At 37.0% G+C, this 21,206-nt stretch overlaps 1 protein-coding gene across 2 annotated transcripts in view; it reads left to right on the forward strand.

The window, feature by feature from the left end:
* The first annotated feature begins 275 nt into the window (after positions 1–275).
* The window catches only part of THOC2 (THO complex subunit 2), a 55,846-nt gene continuing 34,915 nt past the window's right edge, over positions 276–21,206 (forward strand). For both annotated transcript variants that reach the window (XM_075054268.1, XM_075054269.1), the window contains exons 1-10: positions 276–439; positions 7,571–7,629; positions 9,854–9,945; positions 11,154–11,205; positions 13,678–13,748; positions 14,463–14,584; positions 15,412–15,545; positions 17,229–17,395; positions 17,996–18,088; positions 20,559–20,714. In XM_075054268.1, the coding sequence (XP_074910369.1) occupies positions 378–439; positions 7,571–7,629; positions 9,854–9,945; positions 11,154–11,205; positions 13,678–13,748; positions 14,463–14,584; positions 15,412–15,545; positions 17,229–17,395; positions 17,996–18,088; positions 20,559–20,714 (1,008 nt within the window). In that variant the 5' untranslated portion in view covers positions 276–377. The remainder of the gene's footprint in view (positions 440–7,570; positions 7,630–9,853; positions 9,946–11,153; positions 11,206–13,677; positions 13,749–14,462; positions 14,585–15,411; positions 15,546–17,228; positions 17,396–17,995; positions 18,089–20,558; positions 20,715–21,206) is intronic.

Here is a 21,206-nt window from a genome sequence, read left to right on the forward strand (position 1 = left end):
TCCCCCTACAAGTCACCAGGAGGTTCCCCCAACCCACAGGATTTTAACCGCGGGCTGGGCTCACCCGGGGGGGGCTGTGCGTGTGTGTGAGGTGTCCTCCGGGTCCAGGAAAGGGCCTGGAGGAAGCCGGGGCCGCTGAGGGGCTCGGCGCGGCCGCTCAGAGACTCGGCAGAGCCGCCGCCGCGGTACTTGAGGGCGGCGACCGTTGAGCGCGCGGCCGGGCTGAGGGGGGCTAAAGCGCAGGCGCGATGTCAGGCCGCGCGCCGTCTCCCAGGGTACGGCGCGTCCGCGTCCCGTCGTTCCTCGCGGGCCGTTGCGTCCCCTCTGACCCGGGCTCGTTGCTCCACCATCCGGGCTCTCGGCGCCACACGGGGAAGATGGCGGCGCTGCTCCCTGCCGAGTGGATAAAGAACTGGGAGAAAGGGGGCAAGAGCGAGTTGTGAGTGCGGGGTCTTGACGCGGGAAGGCGGTGGGGCGCTGCAGGCCGCCGGTCTGCGGGAGGGAGGGGGGGGGGGGCGCCCGGGCCTCAGCGGCCGAGGGAGACTGAGGGGTGGGGGGGGCGGCGGAGAGGTGGGAGCGGGCGGGGAGGACGTCGCTCGGGGCTGCGTCCTTGCTGCCGGGGCTTAGGGAAGAAACCCTGGTCGGGCGGAGGGCCCGGGCCGCCTTCCTCTCCGGCTCGGCCTCCTTTGTGGGTTGGTGACGACCTCCGCCGACACCCGTCCCCCGTAGCTGGGCCTAGCTCTCTCCTGGCGCCCGTTGCCCGCGCCCCGAGCGCCCCCTTCCTGCCTCTGGGTCAGATTTATCGGGTGTCGGGCTCCTCTTCAGCCGCCCCCCCGGGGTAATATGGAGCCTGAAGCGTTCTTGTTTCGCTGGCTCCGCGATGTCGACCTTTCTGGCAGAGATCTCGGCCCCCGTTCCCACCTTTCTACCTATTCCGGGGTGACTAGCGCTGTGTTCTTCGAGTCGGGCAAGGTAGGATCGGCTAGTCATTCCTATTTATCCTACAAGGTAACCTTTGTGCGCCGAGGGGTCTGGTTGCAGCTTCCCAAATCAATCCAGGTGTGCTAGGAGCTTTCCCTTTCAGGGCCTTCTGTGTATCTGTTTTAAGCAGTCTTAGCTTGGCAGGCTCACTAACGATGCTGCGTGCTGTGTTTCAGGAGTACATCTCTGTTCAAGGGGGCCATTCATCAGTTTGTCCATTTCATGTTACTATGTTAGCTTGGACAAGGGTGTCCTGTGTACTAACCATATATGTTTTTAAATGCCCTTGTTTGAATTCTTCCGTGCTCTTCTGTTTTTTGTTGTAACAAAAAATCCCTACAGTTTCAAATGTGGGTGTTTGGGGGATCACTTTGAGAAATGCTTCTTGATACTTACTCTTTTTATTACTGTCTTTTGTTCGTTTATTTTAAAAGGTTGTGCAGCTATTGTAATAATCATTCCTGTGCATGAAAAAAAGGTAGTGGGGTAGAGTATAGAGGACATGGAGGCTCCCTGCACAAAACACCGTTCTCCCCAGACCCTCCATTTTGTAATGGAGGGGCCCCCCTTCATAGGCATGTCATTTTTGGCTTTGAATTGTGCTAGAACCATTGCCGGGTTAGAACATGTGAAACTTACATGCTGATGTGAATGATACAAGGCCAATGAAAATCTCTTCTGTACCTGCATTTCCAACAATAATAAAAGTATTCAGGAGCCCCAAAACAATGCAGAGGTTTGCATTGCTTTTTAAATCTCCTGCTTAAGATTTTATGTCAGTAGCAGAATTTGCGTCCATCATGGCAATACTTACGCAATAAGCACAGAGACCTTTTCATTGAACTTCAGTGTTTAGAAACCTCTATATGAATAATAAAGAATAAAACGTGTACTGATACCTTTCAGAAATGCACAAATGACTATAATAGATTGCCTTTTTGTACATAACATATACATGTAAATGCACTTGCTAGCTTTTCTGTAATGGTCGTTAAGTCATTTTTGCCTGAAGAAGTCGCATGTGATTATGATTTTTGTAACTTACCCTGTTATGATCACTGAGATTGTATGGAGTTTGCATGACGACAGAAATTTCATAGTTGATCATGTAATGGTAACTGCATTGTTCGCATTGAAGTCACCGAACTTTTAACTGTATAAGAGGCAAGTTACCTTAGCTTTTGACCATGATAAAACCTTTTATGATTCTCCCCTCCCCCTAGAGCAGTACTACTTAACCATGACGGGAGGGAAGTGTTAATCTGCTGTGGGACCAATAAAACAAAATGATAGGCTAAATTCCTGAATTTGTGGCATTTGCAGTTCATTTGGAATACTGCTTAAATGCAGTTCCAGGCATGATTTAAAGAGTAGTTTGCAAAAGAGGCCATATGTTTTAAAAGAAGTGTGATTGTGTCTGGATAACAGTTGTGAGGTTTTGCAGGGATAGCTTTATAAGCATGTGGAATATGTATGAACTTACTTTCTGGAAGCAAAAGAATGTATCTGTAGCCAATATCTAGAGAACTTTTTAGGAAGCTGACTTTTTGGGGGGGATCTTCAGTGTGTAACTTTGTGTTTCTTTTTTCCAAAACTTCCTATCTCCTGTTTTACTGGAGAAAAAATAAAATTATGATGCTCTCATTCCAAAATTATACACATGGAGTATTTTTAAACATTAATTTAAATTAAGAGGGGAGTAAATGTAGTGATACTTCTTATTTTATTGAATTATTTATCTCATATAAATGTGCCCAAAAATATTAATTGGGTCTATGCCTAAGACTAGGCCACAATTCTAGTCTCAGGGTTTGTGGTTCAAAGTTAAGGCAATGCATTATGTTGCTAAACAAGTTAGAAAAGTGTGGAGGGGAAGGATACTGCAAAAGGACAAAACTGACATTTCTAGCAAATACAGGATTTGCAAAAATTTTAGAAGTTTTTTTTTGTGGGTGGGTTTTCTTGTTGGTTTTTTTTTTTTTTTTTTTTTTTTTTTTTAAAACTCGATGGAAGCCTGGTCTAATTCAGCCCATGCATGAAGTCAGAAGACATTCACTCCTGTATGGAGGGGTTTGTTTTGTTTTTAAGCAAAGTGGTGGGCTTATTCACAGGGAGACAAATACCAACTTTGTTGAAAAGTGAGGATTACAGGACACCCCCTGCCCCCATAATTAGCAGAAAGAAAAGATTAGGTCTTATGGAAAAAAATATTTATTGGCGGGAGCATGAAATGGCTTACATGATCTGACTAGATCAGCTCAAGGTAGTATTTTGGCAGTTACTTGTTACCTAAATAAAAACACAGTTTTGTATTTTGGGGTGACATGAAACTGTATTGAGAGAAGTGAATGATTTTATTTTGCATTTTAACTTCTACTGTGATGAATAATGGATGCTTAAGATGATCGCTGTATGTTTTCTTATGTTTTCTTTCTGAGTGGTGTGGTGGTAGTCTGCCAATGCTTGAAAACATACAGGATTTGTAATATTGCTATTACAAAAGAAAAAGAAAAAGTTTGATTGTTTTATAAAGAAAACAAAATATAGGGATGTTTTAAATAAATTCAGTAAGGAAATCAGTTTTAAACTGACTTACCTCTTACTGTGAAAAATAATGAACTTTGTTATTTCTGCTGATGTGATCAGTTTGTCATGATCTAACAGTTATATCCAAAAACCAGAAGGTAAGGATTTTGTATGTGTCTTAGAGTGTCGTAATGTTAATTAGTAAGGCAGCATCATAGAGCTTAGATAGCAATGGCCATTCACTTCCTACAAATTGTTCAGAGACCTTGTTCAAAACTGTACATGCTTTGAATTTAATTAATCCAGCTACTGATGTATAATAATATGTAATACAAATACATCAATGTACATCATGTGGTAGTTTTGAGTGTTTTCCTGCCTGAATTATAAGTTGGTCAGGATGTGGTTATCTTATCTGTCACTTTCTATTTTGTTCAGACCCTTCACAGTCTAAATACAATTTATTAAATTATGTGCATTTGTTTTGCTACTGTCAGGTATTGTGTAGAGATTGAGTTGGAATCTGTGTGTGACTGCTTATTATGCTGATCAGTCTGGACTCCTTGTAGACCTGTTTGTGTGGATGTATACTGTCCTTTGTAGTGAAATTGTGTTGTGTTGTATAGTGTCTTTCACAATAAGATGCTGGTCTATGACTGTAGCCCATATGGACGTTTAGAATACGCATACAATGGCAAGCACTTACTATTAGGCTCATAGCTTACCTTGTTTTGTGATAGATTAAACACATGGAGGACCCTTTAGTGGGGAAGTATGGCTTTAATAATGTACTTGGCTGGCAGTTTATGCAGTGTGTTAAGCCTCAAGATAAACTGAAGCAGCTTAACATTCTGTGAATGCTAAATCTTGAGACTCGATCTTTCAAGCACTGGCAACACGTTTGTTACTTTACTTGCATGAGGAATGTCACAGTGTTGAGTTAGAGGGCTGAGAGTCAGGAAAACAGAGTTTAGTTGTGGTTTTGCCATCCTGACTGCAAAATGCAGTTGATTGTACTTTATCTCAACTAGAGAACTACCCGCATCAGTTAAATTATGCATATACTTAAATGTCTGCAGGCACATGCACTTTGTGATAATTACTGCCATATACTATGTGTGGGAGTGTAATTGAGGATATAGGACGTTGTGTATGAATTGAGAGGCTTAGGTGCAGTTGCTGGCTCTGCCATGCAAACTTGTTCGGTAAGCGCTCACCATTGCTTCAGAATTTGTTATTTAAGCAAATCTATCCCAGCTTAGTCCAAAACAAATTGGAAACATTGGTTTCAGAAGTGATTCTGTGATTTCTTGTCGTCGTTGTTGTTGTTGTTATGTTTACTTTCTAGGTTATCCTATTTTTTAATTGTATTTTACATGTACTACACAGTTTTACCTTTGGATGAAGGAATGTAGGTTTTAGTAGAGTAGGGAAGTTCTCCATCCTAGCTTGCAGCAATGAACTACAAGATTAGAGTACTCCTAACAGACAACAGACAGTTTGGGTCTGTTGAACTGAAGAGTGGACCTGATAAATTTCCATTGTACTGGGCATTGTGTAAGTGGGGAATTATTGATGTGTCCTTTTTCTGAGTTGATTAATTGTACTAATACTGACATTTTTATTCCTGTGAATGTGCAAGTATTTTGATTTTAATTTATGATGCACTCAACTGAGACTAGATGAACTAATCTCACAGCTTGTCGGTACTGGAAGGGAGGGCTTCTGCCTTGTCTCCATTCACCAGGGCTCTTTCTACTCTGGTGCTTACCTGATCTCCTGGTAAGCTGCTTCAACTTGCAAAGTTGGCAGAAGACTTCTTTTCTGACCGGTTTTCTGCCAGGTTTGTCAGTTTAACTGATTTAACTGACATGAGGGCTAGAATTGTGTGGCCAAGAAGGGAGGAAGTAGCAGTGAATGTGTCCATTTCTGCAGCAACAAGCCATTAAATCAGCTCAGCTGTACTGCCTGACAGCACCTTCAGAAAAGGTCATCCTCCTTTGGAGACGGAGTAGCTGTATAAAAGAATATAAGCACAATTATTAATTTAGATCCAAAGAGTAATACCAACATCTTTTTTTTCTACTACCAAAATTTTCCCATGTAGACTTTCACCAAAAAAAAAATTTATTTTTTCCAATTTAATAATTAATTGGGTTTTAATTAAAACTATAAAGCAAGCTGTTTTACAGACTGATCTTAAATAGATACAACTGTATTTAAATACAGATACAACTGATCTTGTTACATTGATCAAACAGATTTGTGTCTTAAAGTAATGTGAGGTTTATAGTAGTATTGTTTTGGTATTGCTGGAAAGGCAATTGGAAGAGGTTAAAACTCTTATTTTGTATTAAGATATACTTAAGTGAACTCTTCAGTCCAAGCAGACAGGGTTGTTGCTCATGTAATGTGGTTGATGATATTACCTTGTGACATTGGGGTCAAAGTGTGCATCTCAGTAGACAATTGTTTTTTGAATTAGATGTTTCACTTTACTGTTATTTGTATACAGAGCTTAGAAATGAGTACTTATAGGGTAACTTCTTTATGGAGGAATAGTAATTAAAATTTAAGAAAATCTGACTTAGATCAAATTGATACACTCTTTGGGGACAGCTGGGAAAAAAATTATTGCTTCTTTAAAAAAAAAGTGCACTTACTATTCATGAAAAATAAAATAAATTACCTATTCCCCTATTTTGCTGTCTCTTCCTGGTTATTTCCAAATATATTGCATTCTCTTCAATAGCATTTAGAACATCTTAGCCATACCATTGCTTTTTACTGAGCTTGCATGTTTCTGCTGATTATATGTGAAACTGCCTGTTTTCCAGTTGTCTTTAAAGGGTACATATACCTTGTATTTGCTAATTATAATCCTTTGATTGCTGAAACAGCTGCTTAGTCCTGCTACAGAGGTAATAATCTGTATAGGATGCAAATAGAATGAGTAACGAATTGCTACAGAATCCTTCTTTACTGTTTATTTTTCATTGTAAGCCTCTGCAATAATTGTACGTACATGCCTTATTTGAGCACATGCTTAAAATTGCTCCCACAGGAAATTGTAGTCTTGCCATCTTATGCAGGAATATGATGTAGCTCTGATACTGTCTTCAGTTTCTGCACATGAAAGGCTTTTTGATGAAAAATATGTGAAACTTTTGGTTGAAAATTTGCAAGTGTGAAGAAAATGCTTAAGATATTCATTGGTGTCTGTTATAGGTAAATCACTACCTTTTTTAAAATACTGTTGCTTCTAAATGTGAAACTGCTTTTGAAGCCTCATGCTGGGGTGACAATAGTGGTAGAGGAGAGGGAAAATCTTTATAGCTTGGAAGCATGTCCATTTCTAAGCTGTCAGCGTAGTGGAGAAGCCTGCTCCTTAAGCGTTTATTTTATAGTGCACACAACTATTATTTTATTTCATGGAACAGTCTGTACAGTATTTAGTGTACTTTTTACATATGGCTAATTTGAGGGAGCTTTCAGAGTGACTGAAGACAACATAATGTGACAGGTCTTTACGTCCTATAGTGGATTCTCTTAGTGACCAGAACAGGTAAAATTCTGTTTTACCATTGCTAAAACATTGCATCAGGAAATCATGCACATAGTTTAATGTTAAAAATTTTTTACAGGTCAGAGTTTGAAAATGATCATAGTCATAGTATTTCTATGAGAAGCATTTCCTCATTGGTTAACAGTAGTAGGTTAATGCTAGCACTTCCATGGTTCCTTTCACATACTAAAATTGCCTTGTACTCTCCCTTTTCTGTGTGTAAGCATGTATAATGTTGGGAAGAACATTTTTTTAAGTATGTGATAGATATGTGTATGAGAACTGTTGGGAGTCTTGTATTTCCTTGCTGTGGAACTTCTGTGAATTAGTGTTTACTCTTTGAAAATTAAAATGTAGTCAGCTATTTAAACGGCCCAAATGTGAAGTTATTTCAGCCAGAACAGCAACAAAAAAAGAGCCCCAAAATGTTCCTGTGTGTATGCTAATATCTAACTATTTGTGTGGTTTCTCATTTTTTATATATTTCTTTTATTTCAGCGTGCAACTATGTCGCACTCTCAGTGAAAACAAAAGCCATGATAATATGGGTTTCAGAGGTAAGTTTTGTGGGGGTTTGGTTATTTTTAATTAAATAAAAGCCTGGAAACAGTTGATCCTGGTACGCCTGCATGTATCTGCTTGGAACATTCATATATGGTGACCATTAACGCACGCTAAAGGCGAATACTACAAATAGTAGGGCAATACAAACATCCACAGCTAGGTCTGTCTTCAGATGTCCAGGTGAGAGATTTCTTAGGCAGTAGTAAATGGTGGTGGGGTAGTTCAGTACTTGGCCTGTGCTATAGAAAATGGAATTCCATTTTGCAAACTCAACATACAACTAGATTTTATTCTGAAAGTTAAATTTATGAACACTAATGTATGCAAGTGCGATTGTATACTGCAGAAAGTAATTTTTACAACAGTACCAGAGTTAGGCATTTTCTCCTTTGTTAGTGAAAGACACAGCTGTCTTTAAGTTTTAAATTTGCACTTTAAGAAATCTTTAAAGAAAAATTAAATTTTTGTTTGTTTTGCAGAATCTGTTGAAAGAAAAGCCTTCATATTACTAAGACCACAAATGTGCTATGCTGTTTTGATGGTGCTTTGGGTTGTTGCTAAAATAGTCATAATGGGCAATTGTAATAGCAGAAAAGATAAACCAAAACATTTCAATGTAAATTATAAGTAAGAAGAATTTATTGTTCAACAAAGCAAAATCACTGTTCCTAAAGTTTTTGAAGAAAGGCCACCAGATGTTCTCTGTTCTAGAGAGAGGTTGACAATTTCTATATGCTGTTTTCTTTTTCTTTGTTCTTGCTGTCAGGATCTAAAAGATGCAGTGGGAATGACTAGGTAGATTCATGCACTGGCTATATTGGAGGAACTAATAGACAGTAGAAATAGTTGAAGTCCTTCTGGTGATGGAAAAAATGTGAAAATATGGATAATCTGGAGTGAGACGCTGACTGCTGAGTATTTGTTTCAGTCCCTGTGACCTGGATCCAGTTCTGCAAACTGCACTGGCACTTGCATTTCTGCCTTTTAGTTCCAGAAAGACATTAATTGAAATCTGATGTACCAACCACAAACTTAGAGACAGGCCAGATTTGGTTGTGTACCTGTGCACCAAATTCTCCACAATGTGGGGAGCCACTTGCAGAGGCATGTCTGAGGCTATGCTTATGGCTGGTTTGGGTTCATCATAAGTTATTAAATTGGGTACTGCACCCAACTGTCCTCTTGAATTGGCCTTCAAAGTAGTAGAGTTATGTTTTATGGAGAATTGATGTCTAAACCAATCCTGCTATATTCAAGTGTTTAGCAATTAGTGTTCTTTGCCAAAAGCACTGTGATAGGTAAAATTAACTTGTCCATTTAAAAAATAAATCAATCTGCTTCTAATGCAGCTACAGTGGTCTGCAGTCACAAAGTTATTGAGTACTTGGTTTAAGTCATTAAGATCTGTAACTTGTATACCCATTGTGAATATTGTTTATTGAGCAAACCACATGGTACAAGTGCGGGGTGAAAGCATGAGGTTTTATTATTTTTCATATACTAGAAAGTATAGCAACATTGTGGTGTATTACTTAAGAAACAATTCCTTATTAGTTTACCATAGCTGTTTTTGCAACTGCCATGTTTAACATTGCAAGTTTTTTCTCAAATGCAGTACCTCTGTTTAGTGTTTTGGCTTAATATAAGCTTTTGTAAAACAGCATTCTTCAGTTATGGGAGATTTTCCTTAAAAAGATAAATTAAAAAAAAAATCCTTGTTAAGCATTTTTTTTCTCCCAATTAAATTTTACTTTCTCGTAGAGAACTGGTTTTTGAATGCATATCTGTGATGAGATATGATTAAGAAAAAGTACTGGAATGTTTTCTATGTATTATATTTTTATATATATGTGTGTGTATATATGTATAATATGATATTTATGTGAATTATAAGTTAAAGGTGTCTTTGTTAAACCAACTGCCAAGACTTAAGTAATTACATGCAGGGCTAGTTTTTCATCCCATTTTACTGTTATTCCATAAACTCTCTGGGGAAAGTGGATCATCTCTTACTATCTGCTTGTGTGAAGTCTTATATATTGATGCTCAAACTTAATGTATCAGCAGTAATAAAGTAATCCCCCTCATTGATAAGAGAAGCATATCCTCTTTACTTGCAGGGTGTCTGAAGTCTACAGCATTACTGTAAACATTGCTTTAAAAGTTAGACCAAGGATTACCTAATATGTTTCTTAATCATCTGTTTTCTTTCAACAGACATCCAACAGGCTTTGTATGAAGTCGCATACCATGTTGTCAGGGGAAACTTAAAGCATGATCAAGCTTCTAATGTTCTTGGTGATGTCATAGTAAGTATAGATTTGTAATAATTGCAGACCTACTAAATTCTTAGTTTGTTACAAAAGTTAGAATGAAAATCAGGCAGGATAATAATTCAACAGACTTCTTTTTCCATGTCTAAAAAGTCATTCTTGTCAAGTCCATTTTCTTCATTTGTGTGCACTTGAAATGTATGTAGTCTGTCAGGGTTTTGTTTTTTCTTCTACTTTTTGTGGTGAGGAATAGCTGTATTCATTTTAGCATAAATTAAAAATTAAATAATTTTTTAAGGGCCTACGAAGACTGAAGTTTCTAATAAATGCTAAAAATAGATTTCGCTTGCTTATGCAGCATGTCTGTAATGCCACCTACTGGTTTCTATAATTTAGATCTTTCTTGCAGTGTAACAATGGGCATCTGCCATTTTACTATTGAGATGTTCAAGTCCCAAGACTGCCTTTAAAATAATGCATTAGACTTGTTTTTTGTTTGAAGAAGTTTTTCTTAAAATGCTTTGGATAAATAGAGAAAGCAGGGAAAAGGGTATTTTCCTCTAAACTTCTAAGGTTACCAAATGTTGGTGTTTCTCAAAAAAAAAAAAAGAGACAAAAGAAATATCTTCTAAAAATGATTTCTTATTCTTTTTGAGTTCTTGGATTGCTGTTTTGACACGTATAGACCATGAAGAAAAAATACCTTTTGCAGTAATCTATTATAGAATCACTTTTTTACATTTTTAAGCTTCTGCATTGGGTTTGAGAGTAGTCAAGGCTGAAGTGCACCTTGCTGTTGGGGTAACATGATAATGTTTGATCTTTAGTTAGTGTAGGAAATTATAATTTGCTTGGTGCCTGAGAAAGTATAGTTTACTGTATAGGCTGGTGCTGTTCTTCAGACAGGGAGTTCCATTGTACTAGAGAACTGGGGGTAGTAACTAGAGGGTTTTGTCCATGGCCACTAGATAATCTTTTAAATTACATTAAAATGTTATGTTATTTCATTACATATCAATAATTAGTACAGCAGTTATGTTAGATATTAGTCAATAATGGAGCCGCCTCTTCATGAATTGATCTGAATTATTAATTATTATTAATATAATCAGATTAATAACACAGATTATTATTATTATTGAACTTATATGATGAAGTGTTGTTTTATGTAATGGAATAAGAATTTTCTAGGTGTACTTATTGCAGTTTCTGTATTCAGTAAGTGTGGTCTTTTTCCTTTTTAGGAATTTCGGGAAGACATGCCTTCTATCCTAGCTGATGTATTCTGCATATTAGGTAAGTTACGTTCCCTTCCTTTCCGCATTGCAACAGATTTGGAGAAATAACATGCTTTTTGTGTTTGCTTGTTGGCTTCAGGAAATTTCATTAAATCTGTAAAGCATGACTTCTCTTTACAAAATGTGTGTTGATTTTTCCTCAGAGTATCTGTATCTCAGTCGTTAATGTCTTTTTCATTCTGCTTTGTTCTGTTACAGTTTCCAGGAGTTTACCTATTACAGGCAGTGGAAAATGATCTGCCAAGAATAGTTAAAGGAGCTAGCTTGTTGGATGTTAGCTAATGGAATCAGTGACTTAGTGTTGTTATCATTCTTATAAGTATTTTAAGTAAAAGTCAACTTACTGGTGGGTAGATCCTCTGTTCTCAGAATATGTTCTGTAAATATTTTTGTCTGTACAGTCACTCTTAGTGAAGTGGAGCTTGTACTAATTGTCCAGAAGTCTAAAGGCAAATGACATAATTTGCCAAGTTGTTATCTGCCAACCGAGCAGGCTTTAAAGATGTGTACTTCTTATCCTGGTAATAACTTCTGGATTTTTATGTTGTAATGTTAATCCCAAACTGTTTCTCTCATGCTTTTAAAATTTTAATCCTGTATACTTTTTTCCAGGTCATAGTTTTAACTGTTTGCAGTTTCTATCTTGTTCTATGTCTTTATGGTTTTTTCAACAAATTTCAGCAAATTCTTTTGACAGTCTGCTCATCACAGATCCTCGTTTGTTCTGTAAACTGAGGGAGTGTGGTGTCTTCAGTGCTGTGGCTGCCTGTGCAGAGGCACCTACTTAAGTTTCCATATGCAACCTCAGTTCTGTAATATCTAAATGACGAATTTCGACTTTTGTTTTTCCATAATGTTTCATTCTGTGTACTTGTATAATCTTTTTGTAATAATTAGCTTTTATAATGCAGGATTACACTGGTACCCTTTCGTTTTTTAAGCTGGGTTAGAAAACTTAGATTAGTTGCTTCTTGAACTACTGGAATAACTGAAACTAGTGTAACTGTCTGCCTGTTTGCTTTTTTTGCTCTTCCCGCTTTTTTTGCTCTTCCCGCTTTTTTTGCTCTTCCCGCTTTTTTTGCTCTTCCCGCTTTTTTTGCTCTTCCCGCTTTTTTTGCTCTTCCCGCTTTTTTTGCTCTTCCCGCTTTTTTTGCTCTTCCCGCTTTTTTTGCTCTTCCCGCTTTTTTTGCTCTTCCCGCTTTTTTTGCTCTTCCCGCTTTTTTTGCTCTTCCCGCTTTTTTTGCTCTTCCCGCTTTTTTTGCTCTTCCCGCTTTTTTTTGCTCTCTCCTTCCCTTCAAATCAGTATGTAGCCAAATGCCATGTCTCCACTAGTAGCAGAGAAATAGTATGGCTGAGGAGCTAAGTTTCAAACTCTGGAACAAAGGACATTTGACAATTTCTTGCTTGTTTTTAATGAGTTTCATCTAACACTTTTTCCCTCTAACCAGTATTTGCTACTATCAGGATTATTTTTTTTACCCTAATGTCCCTATCTTATAGTTAATGTGTGTCATTATATGAGAATTTTATCAACTTTATCCACATTCCCTGGACTGATTTTTTTTCAGCAGATTCTTCTTTGGCTGAGAGGCTTGGTTGCTAGGTCCAGACTGATCTGGCAAGTCTGTTGCCTCCACTGCCACAGTGCTACATCATTGGTTTTCAGTCTGTTTGGGAGCTTCTTTCTCAGATTTTTGTTGTTGATATTTTCTCTATGGGTCTAGTTTTTCTGTGGGTATGGGGCGGGGGGGGGTGTTAAGTTGTTGGTTTGTTTTGTTGGTTTTTTGTTTGGGTTTTTTTTTTTTGGTAACGTCTGCCTTGCATTCTTTCATTGTTTCCCACTCCTTTTGCAGCTCCCTGCTTCCTGTAATGATGTGCTTTTTTAAACTACTTTAGACAGGTGTGCTTCCTTGGCCATTGTTTTATGGACTGTCTTCCCACAGGAGTGAATTTATGAATTGGATTCAGTAATTGACAATGCAAAAGAAAAGAATGGAAATACAGAAGCAGAGCTAGTAAAAGACTGCAGACCAGGCAGTAAATGGTAGTTACTCTGAAGACACAGGGAGAAAGACTAGAACATTACATTAAGGCTAGGATCACAGAGTTCTTTTTAGCAATTCATAATTCTCTTCTTTCGTGCTTATTATTGATTCTTAATGCTAGCCATAAACCTTATTGCAACAGAGAGAAGGGCAAGAAAAATTATTATGGCATTCCTCTGGTTCCTGTTTTACCTTTTCATGCTATTTGTGGATGTGTGAGAATTGTCATCAAAATATTATGTGGATCTTGAGGTGGATGAGTAGCTGGAAAGTGGCAAGAAGCTCACATGTTATAAACAAGCTGCTTTGCATTGTGTTATTGTTAGAATTTGTTGGAATAGGTATAAAAGGAAGAAAGTCTTATAAATTCCACAAGTAATGATTTCTTTTTTCCTTTTTTTTTTTTCCATCTTCCTTTATACTAGATATTGAAACAAGTTGTTTAGAAGAAAAAAGTAAGAGGGATCATTTTACCCAACTGGTATTAGCCTGTTTGGTAAGTTGTACTTAGAAAGTCTTTTGGTAAAAGTATATGCCAAAATCTGACAAGAAAAATCAGAGAGTTTTGAAGCACCTCCCCCTGGAAAAGACTATTACAATGCTTTAACAAATTCCTGAATACCTTAAAAATGCATTTTCAAAGCGTTATGGTAGAGTAATATAGTATAGTTGTCCCTTGAATTCTTTTAAGAGTATTGAGAGAAACTTTTCCTGTCAGTTCAATGGAAATTTTGCTTCTGAAGTATGTTTTGAATTAGACTACTTCTTTATGCAACCTCCTCTGAATGTAGAAGTGGCATTCCTAACCACATGGAATAAGCTTGATTTGTAGGAAAATTCAGCATACAAAACCAAGGCTTTTCTCCCAGAATGTGAGAGAATGGGTATAAGCTTTGTAAATACAGTTCTTGATAATAATATCCCTAGATGCTATGCAATGTGTACTTTGTAACAGCAATTAGTCTCTAGGGCTTGTTTCTTCAAGGTGCTTTTGTATATAAAATCTACCACTGTAGAATTTCAGTTTCAGTTAAATGGTTTCTCAGTTTTGTCCACTTCTGTCTTCAAAGCAGAATGCATTTAGTATCATGGTATATCATGATAGTTGAACTTTTTTTTCATAGTCAGAACACATATGTAGCCTAAAGTAATAATCAGATGTTTTTTAGGTCTTTGTAATTGACAAATTTGATGTGTTTTTTTGTTTTAGTATCTTGTATCTGACACTGTCCTAAAGGAGCGCTTAGATCCAGAGACACTGGAGTCATTAGGACTTATAAAGCAGTCTCAACAGTTCAATCAGAAATCTGTTAAAATAAAGACAAAACTGTTGTAAGTTTTGGGGCAAGGGTTATTTGGGGAGTGGGTGGGGAGGGACAGTGGTAATTAGTCTGGTAACAATGTTTTCTAACAATGAGTAATGTTTCTTTTAATAAAATACTCAATTTTCTTTAGGAAATGTGGTTTGCACTTTAACTTGTCATTGACAAAAGAACCTTGTTACCCCTCTTAGTTTTCAAACTCTTGAGAAGTGTAAAATCTTTTTTTAATGTCACCTATTGCTACGGCTTTTGCTACAGCAATTCCATATGTGCAGATTAAATACTTAGTATTTAATTTTATTTGTGACAAATGTGAACTTACAGTATAAGAAAATTAATTATTGTTGTTGCATCAGTTAAGCATACGCATTTGTTTTCATAAATAAGCAAATGTAATTACGTTAGTTTTGGCAACACAGGATATATTTTTGTGGGTGTATGTTTGTTTTTTTTCTCTGCATCCAATGTTTCAGTCTCGATCTCCAAGAACACCACTTGAAACTAGAATAGGTCCTTAAGCACAGACTGTTACAGAGCAGTTCTGCAATATAGTGTGTAAGAACAAGCTTTACTCTTAAGTATAAGCATAATCTTGCTTTTAAATAGTCTGCATTTGAAATAAAGAAGAGCTGGATTTGTTTGGAGAATGCTTGCTACCTCGCAGGTATTCATTGTACTGCATTCTGTAATTTTTGCAATAGCTCAAGTAAATTACAAGTTCTTAAAAATGTGTTCAAAATTACCATTTTGTATAACATTTAATATTGGTAAGAGCATAAATAAGCTTCACTGTGGACATGCGTTACACAATAGTGTTTAATTTCTGTTTATTTGCAGTTATAAGCAACAGAAGTTTAATTTGTTAAGAGAGGAGAATGAAGGTTATGCAAAGCTCATTGCAGAACTGGGGCAAGACTTATCTGGAAATATCACTAGTGATTTAATCCTTGAAAATATCAAATCTTTAATAGGTAAGGAGTTTGAAGGAATATGGGCACTGGTCTTCCTACATGGTCTTACGACTACGGAGAGTGAATATAGACTACTGTTTGAAATCATCTGTGGATCAAATAATACGTCATGCAGGCGTGTAGTGTGATAGTAACACGTATTGGTAGATCACCTTGGATAGAATCATGACATTTGGAAGTTCCTGCTTCTGTGGCAAAATTAATTTGGAGAATGTTGTGTAGTTAAACATAATTTAGATACTGAATTTACAGTACAGCCTCAAATATGCATGCAGTGATTTTGATTCATTTCGGCAGTGTTTTTTGAGGATGTGCTTGTCATCTTTTAGCAAGCAGGTTGGAGCATAACAAAGTAACGCTTTTTGCTATTTTAAGGTTCTCAATTCAATGCATGAATATTATTTTAGTCTTAAAGCAGTTGAACAAGTGATTCCTTCTGAAAAGAAATAAGTAGTAAATGTTCTTCCTTTATCTAGTTCTGATTGTGATTTGTCCATATTTCTAAGTTGAGTGTTGGTGAGAGTGTCGCAGTCAAAGTGCAAAATACATTAAAAACAGGAAGTATCTTTAATTCCCCATGTTTTACACTTCCTTTTTGAATGAAGAGTTTTATACAATATCATCAGTGCCTGTTTCATGTGGTACCAGTGCAGTAATAGTCAAAAGGCTATGTTACTATTTTATAAAAGATAATTTTTCATCTATCACAGATTTTTACCTGAGACTGTCAAATACCTGTAATAGTAATACTTGTTTTGGACGAGAGCTAGAGAAGAGGATGGTTTTGCTAGTGATTACTGTAAAAAATATACACTCAGTTTGAGGAATTCTATAACAAAACATTTTCTTGTCTTCTGGAATTTTAGGAGTTGCAAATAGACTTCCTATAAATTGTCAATTCTTTCAAAGTACTGACTTGCAGTAGGTCCTGGTGTAGTGGAAATGGCTTTTGGGGAGGAAAGACTGACGCAATTATCTGTCTGCATAGTGGATGTGCCTGGATAAAACTTCCCATGGCACAGTGAAGAAAATAGTCTAGATGTGGATTCTTTTGATACAAGTAATATTTCTGTCTCAAGCATGTCTCCTGGAGTTTTGGTGGAAATGTTAATGTAGTAAAGTACAGGTATGATTACAACATTGGCTTAAGCTGATCTGTACCATTCCTCTTGCTCCCCTCAAAATAAACAAACCATTCTCCCTAATGCTAGCAGTGATACTGAATTGACAGGACAGTACAACCAGGTGGATCAGGGTCTAGCTCAAACCAGAACAATTTTTGGGGTGTAAAATGATTTCTAGCTGGCTGATTTGTGCGACTGCATGAATGTGTGCCAACACAAGGGGAGAGGAAGCAGCCCATGCCTTTTGCTGGCACTGTGGTATTAGTGAGGTTGGGGTTTTACTTATTAAATGTTCACCTTAAGGTGGTAATTTCTAGTTTTTCTGTAATCTGAATTGAAAGTCCTGTTTAGTATCTTTGCCTAATTCAATATTCCACACAAGTCAAAACAATTGATGCTGTATTGACAGATGATACAGATTGTTTTGCTGTAGATAAATCCAGGCTCAATTTTAACTGAAAAGAATTAACTTTAAAAACTAATGCATTTGTGGTTTAGTAACAGAATGAAGATGAAAAGTAGCAATGTTAAGCTTTTCTACTCTGTTCTTCTCCACTAGGATGTTTTAACCTTGATCCTAACAGAGTTTTGGATATTATCCTAGAAGTCTATGAGTGCAGGCCTGAGTATGATGACTTCTTTGTACCACTGATAGAGTCTTATATGTACATGTGTGAACCTCAAACTCTATGCCATATCCTTGGGTTCAAATTCAAATTTTATCAGGTAATGTATTTCCATTTTTTTTTTTTTTTTTTTTCGGTGGTTGGTTCTACTCAGTGTTGCTGCAGATTTTTTTTACATAGAAATTAATTTCCAAGTTGTAAAATTCCAGTATTAAAAGCAGTAATTTCATGAGTTGAGTGGAAGTCGCTAATTTATTTTAGAGGATAGTGCTTAGCATTCTCCAAGACAGCTGAAAACAGTCTTGACACCTTCACTTTGAACTTGTAAAGGTATATAAAGACTTGAATTAAAGAAGAGATTGTACCTTATGAACAGAAGACTTCAGGAGCGAAGAGCGTGTTTGCAAGGGAGTCATTTTTCATATTTGTTAAAATATTAAAGGTTGTTTTAAATGTACGATTAGGAATTGCATACAAGCACCATAAGGTGTGAAGATAATTGTTTTTGTTTCTGAAAATTCTGATCATGTATTGCAGTTAAGTCTAGTGGCTTTGGAGTAACAGCAGTTAAATAACACGATAACAAGGAGAACTGTGGATTAATATGTTTCATCTGAACTTTGAGTAGTTTCTTTTCTGTTTCATGACCTTCTGCAGTGGTCTGCATTTTTTCTTAAACTTGCAATTTTGTCCTTTTTAGGATCCAAGTGGTGAGACACCTTCCTCCTTATACAGAGTTGCTGCTGTCCTTTTGCAACATAATCTCATAGATTTGGAAGATCTTTATGTTCATGTAAGTGACAGTGCTACTCTGTCAAATGCCAAAACTAAGAAAATTTTAAAAAGCAAGCCAGATATTTTACCCTATTCCTAAAGCTTCAGATTCAGGACATACTGTGTAATACCTGCATATGTGCATGTTTAATGTCTTTTAAAATTTCCAGCACTTTCTAATGCCGCATATTCAAATCAACACACAGTGAAATACAAATGCTGATACCCTTTCTTTGAATAATGTGTAGCATCCTCCAGATTGTTTACCTCCTGCCTGAATAGGAGGTAGGGGGTAAATGCCTGAATATGCTTTAAATGCCCAAGTAAAGTTCTTTAAGGTCTAGACCCTTTAAGCGTCTTGCTTCACAAGATTTTTGAAAAAAAATTTTTGAAAAAAGTGGTAGGATGATCAGCTCTTAGCGTTCTTTGTTTAGTTTAATAGTAGGATTTTTTTTTTAAACTCTTACGTATTCCTGAACAGGCCTCTCATTCCATCTATAAGAATTCTCACCATTTGTTAGGTTGAAAGAGGAAAATGGAGTTGCTTGTTCAGATTTAATCAGAGAGACTTACCCTCTCCAGTCTGACAGTCTTAGAAGCCAACCAACATACCAGTTTGGCAGATGGTAAACAGGATGTTACAGTTATCAAAATAATTTTACATTATACACCAATTTTTAATTTTAGAATATCCATAGATATTTTAAGACTCTTAACTCTTCCACTGGAATCAAGGAAATGAGCTCTAGTTAGAGCTATGGAAATTTTGGAATGTAGTCTTGCCATTAATTTGTGTGGCAGTTAATAGCCTTAGTCACAATCTGACTTGTCAAAAGCTGTCTCTGGCTTCATAGGAGTGTTTTGGCTAAAAGTGTGTCAGGTGGAGCAAGAGGAGCAGTGTGTGTCTTGGATAATTGGTGGGGAGGGAACAATGCATGATAATAATGCTAGTTTGTTAAGAAATGTTTGTAAGCCTACAAACAAATGCTCAGACTCAGAATTACAGTGACCTGTGCAATCTCAGCTCAGACCTATATAGGTATGGGCATGTTTTCTGACAGTCTTACACCTAGAACGGTCCCTGCATTTATTTATACTGTTCACCTTTGTCATGTTGATTCTCAGTCTCACTTTTGATCTACTTTGATTCCGGAATCTCTCTGCCAGTCTTTCTGTCTGTCTTTGCGTGTTTAGGATGGCATTTTTTTCCTATTTTCAGTTCAGGCTTAATTTAACTTGCTATGGGAGTTTCAAGAAAATAATTAGCGTGTAGGTGTTGAGACTTAAGTGGTATATATTGTGCAGCTTGCATATAATAGCAGCTGTCAGGATTATCATTCATATCAAGAATGTTCTCCCCACCTCTGCCCTGCCCTCCCTTCCCCTTACAAGACTGTAAGAACTGGTTTCTGTTTGTGTATATATACACACAACCATATATAATATGTATTGCATCCTAAAAGATGTGATTTAACCCTTGAAATTCCACACTAGGTATTTCTTGGTGAATGTCAGTAGGTTACCTGGGATTTCAAATGAGAAGAGTGAGCTCTTTAAACCTTTTTACCTCCTCAAGTGGGATTCTTTCTAGCCCAAATTTCTATGAAATTGAGGAATTCTACTGTCTTTTCTCTGAAGAAGGTGATGCTTAGTCTTTCCTTCTTCTGCTGTCAGTTTGGGAGGAGAAAAAACAGTAAAAATCTTCCCCTGTTAAAAACAACAGAAGTAAAGATTACTGTATCAAAGAGCTCATGACTCTACAGCAAGTTTTGGTTACTTATTTGCAGTTAAAGTTTGAGCATGATTTTGGGAATCAAAATGAAGTTTGGCTTTGTCAGAAAAAGAGCTTTTGTTCTGTCTCACAACTTGCCCTTTTAATTTTTGAGTGTACGTTTATATTCCTCACTCTGATAGTTCTCAAGTACAAGACTGTGCTAAGGTTTTATCGTACTGGGTATCTCTTAATGTAACATGGTTTTCAAGGAACAGATGTTACATATGTTTAACCCACATTGCTGATAAATGGGAAATTTGGTAAGCTTTAAATGGTATTCCTTTAAAATAAAGTGCAATCAAAATGTGTGTTTAAGTAGGTAACCTGGCTTTCTGTGATGAAAGTTTTTTTCCTTTAGATGACCAAGTAAATTTATGCTTTTGAATATTCACTTTAAGACCTGAATTCTCTAAATGTTATCAAGTATGTGCATAATTGTCACATAGCTACAGCTGACTGGTAAATTGGAGAGGGGAAGTGAAGCTTATACAACTAATGGTTGTGAGGAAGTAGAACAGTATTATTTTGCATGAATCCTTGATTTCAGAATAGTCTGTTGATGGGATGATGGTAGCAAGGAAAGGAATGTTTCGGGGAGTAAGTTTATCTGATTAGTAGCAAGGAAGGACAAACTTCTGCTTCAAGCTCAAGTGATCAAAAGTAGCAATAGGTCACTTGAATTTTCAGATGTAATGTTTGTTCTTTTTTTTTTTAGCTTCTTCCGGGGGATAATGCCATCATTGAGGAGCACAAGCGAGAGATAGTGGAAGCTAAGCAAATTGTCAGAAAACTTACGATGGTTGTCTTATCCTCTGAAAAGACTGAGGAAAAGGAGAAGGAAAAAGAAAAAGAGGAGGAGAAAACCGAAAAGGTGTGTGCCTTTGAATAGTTTCCTGCCCAAGAAAATGATTTTAAATTATTTTAAACTAAACATAATAATTGTTACGAAAACATTTTTGTATTTTTTTGAAACATAGACAGTTATGTACTTGGAAGGCTTCTATCTATCTCTGATTGCACATTCAAGATAACAAGTGCAAAAATGCATGGTTTGGGGTTTGTTCTGGATTTCTCGAGGTTTAATGTTCTTGATTAAAGGGCTAATTAATTTCTTTCCTCCCCCCCCTTTTCATTTTTCTGTATCAGCTCGAATAGGTATGACCCAGCATTGATATACTTCAGTCTTTAACATCTGTGTTTTCTAGGACCTGTGATAGTATAATCCTAGTGGATTTCTTAAAAATAAGGACATTAGTAAGAATTTATTCTTTATTTCTCTCAATCAAGAATTAGGACGTATAGAACTGCCAGAGTTATGAATGCTGGTATAGTTATCCTGCATTGTAGAAAAAGGTTTTAACTG

Source organism: Buteo buteo, chromosome 22 (assembly GCF_964188355.1).
Source record: "Buteo buteo chromosome 22, bButBut1.hap1.1, whole genome shotgun sequence".
Classification (NCBI taxonomy): domain Eukaryota; kingdom Metazoa; phylum Chordata; class Aves; order Accipitriformes; family Accipitridae; genus Buteo; species Buteo buteo.